The sequence below is a fragment of the Corapipo altera genome, unplaced genomic scaffold, assembly GCF_003945725.1.
Source record: "Corapipo altera isolate COAL_440 unplaced genomic scaffold, ASM394572v1 61044, whole genome shotgun sequence".
Lineage (NCBI taxonomy): Eukaryota > Metazoa > Chordata > Aves > Passeriformes > Pipridae > Corapipo > Corapipo altera.
Window position 1 is genome coordinate 608,834 of NW_020885018.1, and position 15,013 is coordinate 623,846.

The 15,013-nt window shown below is 43.8% G+C and overlaps 1 protein-coding gene across 1 annotated transcript in view; it reads left to right on the plus strand.

The window, feature by feature from the left end:
• Nucleotides 1-15,013, plus strand: part of LOC113959007 (ubiquitin-associated protein 2-like) — a 125,096-nt gene that overhangs the window by 49,811 nt on the left and 60,272 nt on the right. The window contains exons 10-14 of the mRNA XM_027667692.1: nt 622-820; nt 1,782-1,986; nt 13,701-13,804; nt 13,949-14,083; nt 14,234-14,628. Coding sequence (XP_027523493.1) covers nt 622-820; nt 1,782-1,986; nt 13,701-13,804; nt 13,949-14,083; nt 14,234-14,628 — 1,038 coding nt within the window. The remainder of the gene's footprint in view (nt 1-621; nt 821-1,781; nt 1,987-13,700; nt 13,805-13,948; nt 14,084-14,233; nt 14,629-15,013) is intronic.

Here is a 15,013-nt window from a genome sequence, read left to right on the forward strand (position 1 = left end):
CCTTGTTAAATGTAAGAAAATTCACATTTCTCATCCTGCTCAGGTATGTGTGGTAGAGTAATTTTGGATATGTGCCTACTATAAAAAACTTAGCTTTTATTTCTGCTGCTCTTGTGACTTCCATACAATCACATATTTACTCAATTGCTGCATGTGACTTCATTCTTTACTGTCCTAATACCCACCCCATACAAAGGTAGGACTTTTATCCCTTGCTCTTTTTAAAGGAATAGTGTGATATACAGAGAATGTGGATTATTGATATATAATGGGTTTACAGCTTAAATACAATGTATCTTTTATGACTTCTCTCCAGTTACTTGGTTATATTAATCATATAGGTTATTTATGTGATACATGATGTTATAAATTTGATAATGTTTGAAATGAGAGCAAAGACAATTTATATTCTAGCTGTAATGGTAGGTTTCAGCTAGCAGAATTTTCTGGCAAAAACCTCTCTTCTGCCTCTTTAGTATGGCAGACAAGCAATATTTGAAAAGACTGTTAATCAGTAATAATTCTGTTGCTGGTACAGCAGCTTTAGTATTGTTTGTGCTTTCTTCAGTTTTAGCACAGTCTAATCACTGTGTTTATTCCAAACTTTTCTTTGTCTTATAGCATTGATTTGGTAACACTGTTTCAAAAGCCTGAAAAGCCTGTGACCTTTACCCAAGAGACAGAAGGCAACTCATTTGAGGCTCCCCAGCAGCAGACCTTTGGCCAAGCCCTAGTCTTCACAAATTCTCAGCACAGCACCCAGATGGCATCAGGAAGTGGCAGTTCCAGTGCTGTAAACTCTTATTCTCCTCAAAGTCTGGTAAAATTATTTTATGCTTTCTAAATATTCTTCATGAGTAAATATTTCAGGTTAAATAACTTTTCCAGTATGGGTCATTTCATGAGATGTTTCAGTATTTATAAAATTCAGGTTCAGATGTTGAAGGAATTTTTAATTCTATTCCTTCCATTCACACACACACAAAATAAAGATTACTTTTTCTTTCTGGTTTTGCTAAGTAGTTGTTTCTTGGTTCACATGAAGTACTTGTATTAATTTTTGAGTAGAGAGCAGATGCGTTTACTGCATGCGTATTTAGGATGAAATCACTTGTTTATAGTGAAGAGTTCTATGCCAGAAAACTGTGATGTGTTATTTGCAAGCACATATCTGACTGCTTTTTGTGAAAACCTGATTATTTCTGAGTCAATTGTGACGGCTTGAAATTGGGCACTTGAGCTGACTTTCAGAGAATAAATGCAACTATTAGTTGCTATTTTGAGATGCATGGTTACAGAAAATCAGTATTGTAATCAGTGATGGAAGTTGTATCAGTGATAACCAGAGAGGATCTGGTCATATGCTCCAACTGCTGATTTTTTTACTGGTCATAAACTAAAACACAAGAAGTGCCACCTCAACATGAGGAAGAACTTCTTTCCTTTGAGGGTGGGAGCACTGGAACAGACTGCCCAGGGAGGTCATATAGTCTCCTTCTCTGGAGACATTCAAAACCCACCTGGACGTGTTCCTGTGTCACTTGATCCAGGTGACCCTGCCTTGGCAGGGGGGTTGGACTGGATGATCTCCAGAGGTCCCTTCCAACCCTAACACTTCTGTGATTCTGTGATTTATTAGTAATCTAGGACTGAAGATGTTTTGGTTGCTGATAAATACCAGCTGTAGGCATTGATCCTACAGTTATGTTCAAATTATTTATTAAATACACACCTCCACTCTTTCCCTTTTTTTTTTTTTATTTTTTTGTGTCTTTTGGTAGTCTGCAGTTCTTTGTTCTGGCTTTGGTGAACTTGGGTCCTCTAAATTGACAAACTCTGCTGGATCTCAAATCTTGGACCAATTGAAATCTCCAGGTTTGGGTCAGTTTACCTCTCAACAAAACAATAATAGTTCTACCACCACTACCACATCATCCTGGGATCTAAAACCACCCATTACTCAGTCCTCAGTCCTTAGTCAGTTTGGTAAGTGCTTTGACATAGCTTTCTCTCTCTGTTAGTCTATAAGATTTCTTAATGCAAATAACAGTTTAAAATGGCCTTAAATGAAAAGCTTTTTTAAAAAACCATAATCCTAATAATGTAATTGGTTACAGCATTGTGTTACACTTAGTCGCTGGTAATAGACATTAAGAATATATCACAAACTAAGTTTTGATAGGCTTAAGCCTATCTATAAATGTCACTGAATCTTTAGAGGTTGTTGAGCCTTCATGTAGTGACATCTTTGATTTAATATGCTTGAATATTTAAGTGGAACTTTGATGTGACTTTGTGTTGTGGTATAATCCCAGCCAGCAGCCAAGCCCCGTGCAGCTGGTCGCTCACTCTCCCACCAGTGGGATCTGGGAGAGAACTGGAAGGGTAAAAGCTGGAAAACTTGTGGGTTGAGATAAAGACAGTTTAATAGGGAAATGTCTCGGGTGGGAGTGGAAGGCTTAGAAAAAAATTTATTATAAAAGCCCTGCCGTTGAGTCACGAGGTGAAGAAAGGACTCCCTTGCTTTCGAAACCCCTGCTCAGAGAGGAGCCTAGGTGCAGCTGAATCCTATCTTAGCCTCAGATTATGTCAACAGTTTAAAGAATTACAGAGGCGTGATTGAACCAGTTTTGTCCCACAGGCTTTATTGATTAACAAAAGGAGAATATTTATATAAAACGAATCATTTATTATTACAAATAATCAGACAAAAGATCTTAATCAGAATTATTTACTACACAACAATATAAATGCTAAAACTACTAGTAGTATAGTATAAAATAGGATAATGCACTATACTGAAGCAATTATTAAAGCAATTATAGTAAAGCTAGCAAAAAGAAATAATTATTAAGTAGACATTTGATGTAGCTCACCCATACCAACACTCATGGGGAGATCTCTTCCTCTTAACCTGGAGGAGTGTCCTTGGAGGGCGTCCCCACCCAAGGCAGGAATCTCCACACATACACCCCAAGAAGGGTTATGTTAGAAGAACCCGACTGTTAAAGGGGACTGGACTTTTATAGTATAAAGTGATTAACTGCTAGTCACACAAATTAACAGTCCAACTACCAGCTTATCTGTCAAATCCTGTTTCAACAGCAGGATGTGTATTCAAAGTCTGGTGAACCAGGCTGGTTTTAGTATAATCAACACCAAGACAGCACCCTGGAGCAAGCAGTTGAACTTGCATGATGGCTTGCATGATGGTTTGCATTGTATGCATTCTCTGACTGGATTTTAGGTCTGATTGGGGTAGGCTCTCCTGCCACAGCAAAGCAAAAGCCACAAGCAGAGCAGAACAAGGAATTCATTCACTGCTTCCCATGGACAGGCAGATGTTCAGCCATCTCCAGGAGAGCGGGGCCCCATCATGTGCAACAGTTACCCAGGAAGACAAACAGTATCACTCCAAATGTCCTCCCCTTCTTCCTTCTTCCTCCCACTTTATATACTGAGCATGATGCCATATGGTCTGGAATATCCCTTTGGTCACTTGGGGTTGGTCACCTGTCCCAGTTGTGTCTCCTCCCAGCCTCCCATGCATCCCCAGTCCCCTCCCCAGCATGGCAGTACAAAAAGCAGAAAAGGCCTTGGCTCTGTGCAAGCCCTGCTCAGCAATAACAAAGACATCTCTATCCTATCAACCCCATGTTCAGCACAAATCCAAAACACAGCCCCATACCAGCCACTGGGAAGAAAATTAACTCTACCCCAGCCAAAACCAGCACACTTTTTTTTCTCAACAAATCCTGGAAAATACCCATTTCCAGTGTGCCTATGTTGCTTCTAGGTTGTACCATATTTTGTCTTTTTTCCCAATTTTTTCTCTTCTAATCATTCCATGAATTTTGAATGAGTACTATATAATTTCTTCATAATGTGCATCACATCTCAGTGTTCTTTCCCTAGTGTGAAGTCTATGTGTGCTGAAAATGATGCAGGTTAAATGATGCATTTTGTCTATTCATAATTGTATGGATTTTTCATTTAATTCAGTAAAATTAGTAGAAAGAGTAAAAATGACACAAACTTGGGTTTTGCAGTGTAGTTCCTAGCACTATTCTCACTGTGAAGAGTGTTAGGTCTTGTATCTCTCTTGTGTGTATGCTTCCAGATTGGTAAGCACCCAATTTGGTAGCCGTTATAATCTTTGACATGCAGAAATTCTGAAAAAGTTTATGTATATTTTAAGTTTCTTTCTAATGTACTTCAACTGGATAAAAAAATCTTCACACTGCAAATGCTGTGAATCTCTTACAGTTGTTGACCAGTACTCTAAGACACTTTTGGTGTCTGAAACTATGAAAGGGGAAGTCTTGGGAAAAAGCCCGTCAGCATCCAGTGTCTCTTGACTTTCAGCCATATTGAGATGGTAGATGACTTCCTATTTGTGTTGTTTGTAGGGGCAGGGGAACCCTAACTCATAATACCACTAAGTTGCAATTCCAGACCCCTTGGAAGTAGTCACATTTTATCAGCACAGTCAGTTGCAGTGAAACTTGCAGTGTTTGACTAAAATAATCTATAACAGTTTTTGAGGCCTAATGTGTGATACTGTTACGTGATGTCATGGTTTGAGAGCTCCAAAATCCAATTCCCTAGTCCAAACCCTCTCCCACATCTCAACCCAATTTGAGATGGGTTTTTTTTCCAGACACCACACAAGACTCAAATGAGGGAAAGGGAATATATTGCAATGACTGTACAAATAAATACTACAATACATTATATACAATCTTAATTATCTCTACCATGACATAAGTATTTACAATGGATCAAATCTCTTCTCCCCTCCAAATAAAAGTCCAGGAGGGATAAGGAAAGATCCCTTTCCAACTCTCAGAACAGTAGTCCCTAAGGCAGCAGGTTCTCTTCTTCTCTGCAGCAGCTGTAACTGGATTGTTGTAGCTGGATCTCTTCCAATACACACAAGGGGGTCCTCTTTCATCCCTCTCCGCTCTCCTTCGACTCCAAGCGAAGGTCTCACCCGTGGACTGCCAGCAGGGACAAAACTCACTTCACCATGGGCATATCACGAGTGCAGGGGCATCTTCGTGAAAGTCCCTTCCTCAGGGGATTCACCCCTGAGTCAGAACGTCTCGGGCAGCTTTCAGTTGAAAGCCTTTGCCTCAAGAGTTCTACCAGAGCTCCTGTGCTCTGTCTCAGGCTGCCAGCTTGGCAGCAGTGGTGAGGGGGGGCAGCCAAGGTCACCCCCTCTGCATTCCTTCTCCATCCCGGTCCAGCTTTCCAGGACGCTTTGAGCTTCTCAGCTCCTCTCTCTCCAGTGCTGCATGTTGCATTTTAGGACTTCCATCCAGTAGGAGTCCACCACCCCAACTTAAGAGGGGTCTCAAAAGGGTTTTGGGGGGGTCTGGTTCAGTTCTTACCCCCAAAACTCTGTGTAGAGCTAAACTCTGCTCCCTCTGCTGCTGGCTTTCTCTCAGCTCTCCTTCCAGAAGTTCTCTTTGTGTGCTGCATGCCTTTGTTGTTGCTTGGTCTTATCTCATCTGGCTCTTTGCCACTGCTCCGTCCACTGCTGTTCTGCCACCGCTTTTCAGTATCTCTTGCTGCGGCTCACAGTGGAGAAACATCTCCCAGCTCATAGCTACAGACACATAGTCCAGTTTAACACTGTTCCAAGTCTCTGTAGCCCTCCTGCCGGGGGGGCCCAGAGGCCCCAAGGGACTCTGAGCCCCTTCCTCGTGGCATTCACAACATGGCTACCTTCTTCTACCACCAAACCTACAACTACCTTCTCTTCCGTTCTGGTTGTGATATGTTTATATTTTGCAGATGCGCTCATTGGGTAAAACTTCAAAACTTCAAGGGTCACCACCCCCTGGGGTTTTACCATTTTATAACTTCAGGGGGAAAACTGTTTCCCCCCACCACACATGACTATATGAATAGGTTTGGGTTTATATTTTTTAAGAAAGCCAAGGTAAGCAGCTCTGGTGCAGGTGCATTTTGCAGCGGAGCAGGGGATCTATGAGGGGGGTGTTGGTGATGGTGTCCTGAGCTGGGGAAACCCCAGGAGAATGCTGAGACTGGCAGCTTGCATGAGAGTGTCTGACGAGGCATGGACAAGGCCCTGAGTAATGACGGCTACCCACTGTGGCACTTAAGCCAGGGCATGGTGTGGCAGGTTGTGCGGGAGGGCATGCAGGAAGGGTGCTAAGGCCCTGCCAGCTCAACCAGGGAGCAATGGTATCCACCTGGCAGACAGCTACGGCCTCTCTAAGCTCTGCACCCACCATGACTGAAACAGCTGTCTAGGCAGAGCTCTGATGGGAACATGCTGCTACCTAGGTGTCAGGCTGAAGGGTGGGTCCTGCTCTTATGCCAGTATTGGACAACAGTAGTGAGCACACCTGTGGGAGGTGTGCCCAGGTAGAGAAACTCCTCAGCTTAGTGACAGAGCTCCAGGAGGAGGTGAGTAGGTTGAAGAGTATCAGGGAGTGCAAGAGAGAGACTACTGGAACTAAACCTTACCTTTCCTGGGACAGGCCCAACAGGCAGACAAGGCACATAATAGGGAAGATTCCCTATCTTCTTTCTGCTTGGCTTAACACGGTGCCTTAAAGGATAGGGGGTAATGGCGACAAGTTCCTAACCAATGCAGCAGGCACGTCTCATCTGTGACTACCTTACCTCCCCAGGTGCCCTGGCATAATAGGTACAAGGTTCTGCAAGTGGAACTGAACAATGACAAAAGACAATAGTATATCTAGCATGCAGGTGTCGCTGAGGTTAAGTCAGCCTATGCCCTGCATCAAGACTGCTTCCATAAAGAAAAAAAGACCAGTCATTGTTATAGTAGACGCCCTTCTGAAGGGAACAGAAGGCCTCATATGCAGACTGGACCCACTTCTTAAAGAAGTCAGCTGCCTCCCTGGGGCCCAGGTAAAAGATGTGGTGAGAAAGCTTTCTATGCTGGTGCGACACTCAGATTATTGATTTTTTCAGATAAGCAGCAATGAAGTTGCAAGGGCAATCAAGAGAGACTTCAGGCCCTTGGGGTGACTGGTTAAGGGATCAGGAGCACAAGAAGTGTTCTTCTCTGCCCTTCCAGTTGCAGGTAATGATGAGGAAAGAAACAGGAAGAGCCAGCAGATTGATACCTAGCTCTGAGCCTGGTGTCACCGGCAGAATTTTGTTTCGTTTTGATCACGGGTCAGTTTACATGACACCAGGCCTACTGGCAACAGAGGAGTTCACCTGTCTCAAAGGGGGAAAAGGATCTTTGCACAGGAGTTAGCAGGGCTCATTGAGAGATCTTTAAACTGGATTCAAAGGGGGAAGGGGATAAACCCAGGCTCACTAGAGAGAAGCCTATGGGCAGCACACCAATGTTTGAGATACACTGTGCCAGTGAGGTCCTTTGGTCTGCCACCTCAGTGTAGGTAGGGGATGGAGATCCATGTGGTAGTAAAGACACAAGGGTTACTGATGTGTTAGAAATCCCAGAAGTGCCTGAGAATGATCACACATGAATTGGGGCTTCTCCCCCCTAAAAAAGTGGCATGACTGAAGTGGATCTACACCAATGCCCACAGCATGGGCAACAAACAGGAGGAGCTAGAAGCCATTGTATAGCAGGAAAACTATGACATGTCTACCTGTCTCAGTTTGAAGAGACTGGAAAGTTTGCTAAAGAGGATGAGTTAAGAGACAAACCAAACTCCTCTCTCTCAGCAATTGTGAATTCAAAATTAAGGGACTTTAATTGAGGAAGTGTGGAAAAAACAGAAGAAATAACAACCCTTTATTAAAAGATGTATGTTGGCAAGAACAGTAACAGAACACAAAAAAACCCCTAGACAATAGTCCTGTACCCAAAAACTCCCCTTCAAACAAAAGAAAAAACAAACAAACAAACAAAAGTCTGAATGAATACTTCTCTGTCTGAATACTTCTCTGTCCTTTAGCGCAGTCCTAATTGTGGCCTGCAGGGGGCGCTGTTGGGTCGCTGGAGGTGTAGAACCTGCAGTTCTCTGTGTTGACCTGCAGGGGGTGCTGTCGGGCTCTGGCGGTCACCACGCGGGGGAAGAGGTCTGGGGGGTGGTCTCGGATTGCAGGAGAAGCTGAAAAAGAAACAGCGGGGGGGCCCTTCCCCCAATGGAAGAAGGGCAGAAGGAAAAGCAGTCCACCCCCACAAGACTCACTGTTGTTCTCAGATGACGGTGCCCCAAAGCTCCTCCTTTTCTCCCAGCGAGCACAGAGACCTCTCCGATGAAAACACACTAAAACTCGGGCCGGAGGCAAAGGCAGCCTATGAGGAAGCCGAGGCCAGCGAAAGAAAACCGACCTCAAGGCTCCCCTCTCCCAAAACTGCCCGCACACAGACTGTCTCCCTCCTCCAGAGCGAACCCTGCAGTCTGATCTCTCCCCTCTGAGAAGAGCCAGCCACTCCCTCCCAAAACTCCTCCCTTCTCCCCCCAGCCTCTGATGGGCCATTCGGTAGGAATGCAGCTTGGCCAGCTAGATTCTTTTGTAAGGCTAATTGACCTTTTTTTTCATTCCAACTCAGTTTTTCTTACAGTGGGGGACAGGGGGAAGAAAAATTCTCCTGGATTTCTACCCTATAACACTGCCATCATGGAAACATGGGTGGGATGATGATTCACACAACTAGAAAACTGCAATGGATGGCTATAAACTCTTCAGAAGGGACAGGCAAAGAAGGAGAGACGGAGGGGTAGCCCTGTGTGTTAGGGAATGTCTTGATTGTCTGGAGCTTGATGATCGTGACAACTGAGTGTTCATGGGAAGGAATCTGAGGGAAGGCCAATGAGGCAGATATTGTGGCGGGAGTCTGTTATAGACCACCCAACCAGGATGAAGAGGCAGCGAAAAAATATTCTATAAGCAGCTGGGGGAAGTCTCATGATTGCTGGCCCTTGTTCTCATGGGGGACTTCAACTTGCCAGATGTGTTCTGGAAATACAACATAGCAGAGAGGAAACAGTCTAGGAGGTTTCCGGAGTGTGTGGAAGAGAACTGACACAGTTGGTGAGTGAGCCAACTAGGGAAGGTGTCCCACTGGACCTACTGTTTGTGAACAGAGAGACTGGTGGGTGTTGTGGTGGTCAGAGGCTGTCTTGAGCACAGTGACCATGAAATGATAGAGTTTTGGATTCTTGGAGAAGTGAGGAGAAGGATTAGCAGAATTGCTACCTTGTCACACTGTCATATGTCACAATGACAATCAAGTATTGATTGAGCATGCATGAGAACCCAGAAAACTACTACTCCCATGATTCCTTGTCACATTCTTCCTGCCACATCTCCCCTCTCTCTGTTTAATTAACAAGTTGTGAAACAACAAGTTTATAACATTCTTATCATAACCAATCTTATTTCAACTATTTATAAAAACCAGGGCCTATCGTCACAAGGCCTTTATTGAACTGTTTACAACTTTATTGGTTCATGCAATATTCAAGCAACCTCAAATTATCCAGGGTTTGAAAATGTGTATAACCTTTTATCCGAGGGTGACTTTGTGTAATAGCATCATCTTTATTTGAAAGGGAAATGTGTTGGGTTGTAGATGTTGTGTTTGAGGTGGTGTTCTTTGAGGTAATGTTTAAAATGTCTTGCTATAAAGTATATTGCATTCACGCACACATACATATGTCCACTCAACTTTTTCATTCATACTCCAGTGGCCACCGTTTCGTTCTCTCCTCACACATGCATTCTTAAACCCTTTATTGTGTTAGAATCATGGAGTTTTGGTTTTGTATTGGTTACTGTTTGTGTGTTTCTTTTGGTTCTGTTGTATCATTTATTGCTTCTTTGTGATTGTTCCTGTTTTGAAGAAGTGTTAATGTAGATTTACACATATAGGGACTAGATCCATATCTCTTTCCCCCCCTTTTTTTGTGTTTTTAGAGTATGTTTCTTAATGTGTGGTGTGTTCCTTTTACTATTGTTGGTTGTGTTTCTTTAAATCTAATTTCTTTACTCATTTTATCTGGTGATTGCTTCTGTTGAAGGGGAGGGCCAATATAAGGCCTGATACCTCCAGAAGGAATCTCCCGCAATTTAGCACTCTTTGATACACAGGCATATATCTCCCCTCCATTTATGAAATCTACTGGTCTTGATCATTGCCTAGATACTAGACCTTCAATCACAATTGGTGCTTTGGAAGGTGAAAGCATTTTAGTTTTATGTTGGTATTCATACCTGCTATGGTTTGCATCATCACAGTTTAAGAAATTTAGAACATATGATGTTCCTATAAGTGTTCCTGATCCCCTTCTTTTTTGCCTTTGAAGCATTTTTTGTGTGTAGTTGTATTATTCTATTTGGAATGTGTGTGTGAATGGATGTGTTTTATGTAAGAGATTCTGTGTGATTAACAAGGAATTATGTGGTGTGTATTGTTCTAGGTAAATGAGGGTTAGTGAAATCTTGAAGGAAGGAGACTTCGAGATGTGAAAGTAACTCTGTAGCATAGCATGAATCAATTATAACATTCTTAGCTTAATTACAAAACAACTTAAATGTGCTAAGTACATGAGTAAGTTGTAGACTTGTATAGAACCTGGTCCAAGGTTTGTACCTTATTGTTCAATTGTCCTTCTTTGTTCAGATGCAGGTGGTCTCAGAAACTTGTTCATTTCTTGTAGTTGTTCTTTATTCTTAAAAACAATCTTGGCAAACATGTTAATAACAGTTCAGTCTATTTTAGATGAAAGGTGGGCAGGAATAGATGCGAGGATCAGGTGGATCTGTAGTTTTTGAAGTAATAGCAGTGAGTCACTCTATGTTAGTGTCTTTTGCTTTTTGGCTGAAGGCTTTAAAGATAATCTTTCGTTGTGTAGTTTTCTTTGGAGATTTCATTGTTGGTCCTGTTGAATTTTTCTGGAACGTTATACAGTCTCCATTTCTAATAACATCAGTTAGAGCAACTATAACCAGGTTTAATTCAGTCTCTTAGGTAGTTGTGATTTTCAAGCAGCTATTTTGCACTCTTGTTGACATTATGTATGTTGTTTTGTGACAGCAAAATGTTTTGAGAATGTTTGAATGTAACAAATATGGGGATGTTTAAGATTCTATACTTATTATTTGAATAACATTATTGTGATAATTGCATGTATGTGGATGCATTTGAGAATTTAATAACTTCTAATAATTTTTATTTTTAAAGCTATTGGGAATTGAATGAAAAATAGGGGAAATTTTTGAAGCTATAGTGTTCTGGTTTTGTGGAGATAAATGTTCTTGGTTAAAATGACACTAATTTACATAGTGAAAAATAATTACGAAGGCTTTTAGGCAATAAGGAGAATTTTTCTCTCTTTTTATACTATGAAGCAGAAGGTTTCAAATCCTTTTCTTTACCTTGAGTTCAGTAACTGATTGGTAATCAGCATGCAATTTATGCTGAAACAGCCTGTATGTGAATTTATTTAGTTTAAATCTAGCTCCCTAGTAAATTGTCCATATTGCTCCAGTTTCTGTAATATGTGTAGCAACTTTGTTTGCTGATTGATAAAAGGTTCATCCTGCACACTCCATCACAGCTAGAAGAACATGAAACTGCCAAACCCAATAAAAGCTTTGTATCAGCCAGCTCTACATTTAAAAAATATGAATTAATGAACATACTGGGCTTTAAGATGGTGAGATGTTAAATTTCATTCCATGTGCAAATGTTTTTAAACTACCCTCTACCCTTTATTTTCATTGTCAAGAAAACAATTTACACCACTTTTAAGAAAACTGATTTGAAGGCAAAAAACTACAAATGTTACAAGCAAAACGTATATCTTCTTGACAATGCAAAATGCAGTGGTATGAGTGAATAGTTAGCAAAGTTTTAGTTCACCATGTCCTGCCTTCCTTTTCCACATTATGTAAAAAAGGAGATTCTGAGTGAGGGGTTTGCTTGTCGTCTTCCTCACCCAAAGGTAAGTTACTTATTCGTTTAGCCAAGGAGTTAGTAGGAAAGTTTCTATAGGAACAGGAATAGCGGCAGAAAATGACAAAATCTAATTCCACCCAATTGTTAAGCAGTAAACTACTGTTATTATGTTTAAGGGGCAACACATTATTTCCTTTTTTGCAAAGGCAATCATGCAAGAAGTATTTTTTACCCTTTTCCTTAACTAAAAAGTAAGTTGTAAAATCTCGGTTTTCAAAAACTTCATTCTTTTCTAACTCTGAGATAGGGGCAAAAAGCATGAAAATCCATCTTTCTTTAGGTTTGAGAGATTGATAGACTAGTGAAAGAGTTTTTGTACATAGTGAGGCTGTGTTTATATGGTTTTCTAGTAGTGTATGTAAATGCATTACCTCTGTTTTAAGGAAAGGTCATTGTTTTATTGATTTAGGGCTACCTGTTTCTTGGGTCACTTGTGGGTTCAGCTGCAATAAAACTGCCTTTGGGAAAAATCTGCTGTCAATTGACTTCCTCTTTGACAGAGGCAGTCTCTGTTCTACAGAATGAGTGATTTCAGTGGGTCCAATGGAAACAGTTAATGTCTGGGTTATTGCTGGTTATAATGTTTGTGTTTTGCTTTGGGGATGCTAGTTTAAGAAAACTTGTTAAATAGGTTTGGATGTTTTTTAAGGGCCATTGTGAGGTTATATCTGTTCTGCTGTTAAAAATGTTTGATATTCCTGTCTTTGCCTCCCATTCTAATTGTTTAATTTGGGTATAGGCCAATTTATGCATGTTTGTGTTTTGAGTGGATTTAGAGGTGTGTATTGATGTATGTTGCAACTTTGTGGAGCATTTTTGGGCTTGTGTTGTATGAGAGTTTTGTTTGTTTTGCTTTCTCAAGGCTCTTGCAGTGACTGTGTATAAAGAATTCTGTGTTTCTGCAGTTGAAATTGTAACTGGTTGTTTCTTTGCTACTAGTTTAAGTTTGACTTTCCATGTTGTGTATGGCACATGTTGTGTATATTGTCTAACAGCATTTTAAAATAGTGAGAAGTAAATACTTGATTTGGGGCCCCTCATTATTATTATTCTTACCCCCTGTAACACAAAAGAACTTTTTATAATAGCAAATAATCTGTCAATTAGTAAAGTTGTCCTTTTGTGACTTAGAAAATTAAACATGGTAGCTGATAGCTGTATGTCTGTTGTGTTTTGCAATGTTACCTCTAGATTGTTTGTTCTGTCAGTAGGTGGATTGTGTTGTCCCAGCTGAAATTCTCGCAGTACAAAACCAACAGCTGTCATCACCAGCAATGCAGTCAGCACACATACTGTCCCACTTCAAAGTCGGTAGCTTTGACTTTGATGATGGTCTGTGCTTGGGCCGGCAGATGTTCTATGTGCTTTCCCAGTCTGCATCCTTTTCCTTGAGCTGAAGTAGTAGCTGTAGCCACATTTGCTGTTCTTCCTCTTTTGCAGGATCCAAAACTGCTTGTCTTTTTTCTGGTTCTGTCGTCTTGCTGAGTTCAGTTTGCCACAGCTCGGCTAAGCTTTCTAGGGCGTCAATTTCTCTTCTTCCTCCTCCATCAGGCCGTCTTTGGTGTAGAAGCTGTTCTGAGGCTGGCAAGGGCTGTGGGTTGGTTTCTTGGTAGGAGAGCCACGGTGATGCTTTAACTGTTGTGCATTTATTGTGAGTTGTTTGAACTGGTGGTGATGGAAAAGGCACTTTCACTTCCGCCTCACGGCCGGAGTAAGCTTGCTGTGTCCATGTTGCTGCATGGTTGTTCTGCAGCGGCCTCATGGCCGCTGCGCAGCCAAAGGGTGTTAGTGGACCGCCCTGACCCCCGCAACAGCAGTCCTTCCGTTGCTCTCCCGTCGCAGCCCCCGCTGCTGCTGGTGCCCTAGCCCCGAGCCCCAGCCGCCCGGCCGCGTCCCCGCACTCTCTCTGCGGTGGTCTCACGGCCGCCGCATAGCTAAAGGGAGCTAGCAAATTCTCTTGACCCCTGTAATGGCAGCTCGCCTGTTGCCCCCCGGGTGCAGCCCCCACAGCGCCGGCGCTGGTGGTCTGTACCCCCGCCAGCGTTCCGCTCTGCCGCGGCGCAGCCGCTGCCATGCCGCCTGACCCGGCCACCGCCCCAGCCCCCTCGGCCACCGTTCCGCCTGGCCCGGCGTATGGTGCGGGGGGCGCAGCCGTAAGCTGCTAGGCAGCGGCTGCAGCTGCGGCCGCCGGCATGAAGCTGGCAACTCCCCACGCCGCCGCCGCCCCGGCCCCAGGCTGTCCCGGCACCGCTGCAAAACCGGCGGCTCCCGGTGCCTGCGGTGCAGGGGCCGCTACAACCGGGGCGGGCGGAGCGGCCGCGGGTGGTCTCTCAACGAAACTACCCACCGGCCACGCTGCCGCTTGGGCGGCGGGCACCCCAGGCAAAGCCCCAGTCGCCGACCCCGCGCCGTTCCCCCCCCAGCCCGGGGGGGGTGGGCGCGGCCGTGAGCGGCTCTGCCACGGATCCGGCCGCCGGCCACGGGACCGCCACTCCGGCAGCCCCGTGCCGAGAGGCACAGGATCCCATGGCAGCCCCGGTCGGCAACGGAACCCCCGCTGTAGGGACCATGCACGGCGCGGCGGGAGGCCACACGGCCGCGCACGTGGGGGGTGCACCGCCCGTGGCGAGCGCCGTGCCCGACCCCGGACACGCGCCAATGGCGGCGGCTGGGGGGAGGGGGTAGAAAGGAGCACATGGTTCCAGGGTGAACCCAGCGCCATGTGCTTCCAGACTACACGCTGCCGCTGCACTGTCCCCGCCCAGGGCTCCCCCTCCCCCCCATCTCTCTCCGCTAAGGTGCACCGTTCCTGGTCTATTGGTTTCGGGCCACGCGGTCATTGGGGGGCTGGGGGCAAAAAGGTCCGCTGTCCTGACTGTTTTTGCTTCTTTGTAATGTAAGTTCAAGGCAGTCATAACCTCTCTCCATGCTGCTAAGTTTTTGATAGCTTCTATATCCCATTCACTTGTTTTTTTAATTAACTTGCTTCCTATTTTCCTCCAAGATAACACTTGGTGAATGTGACAAATAGAAACCCAATCGGGCAATTTCCAATCAGAATTTATT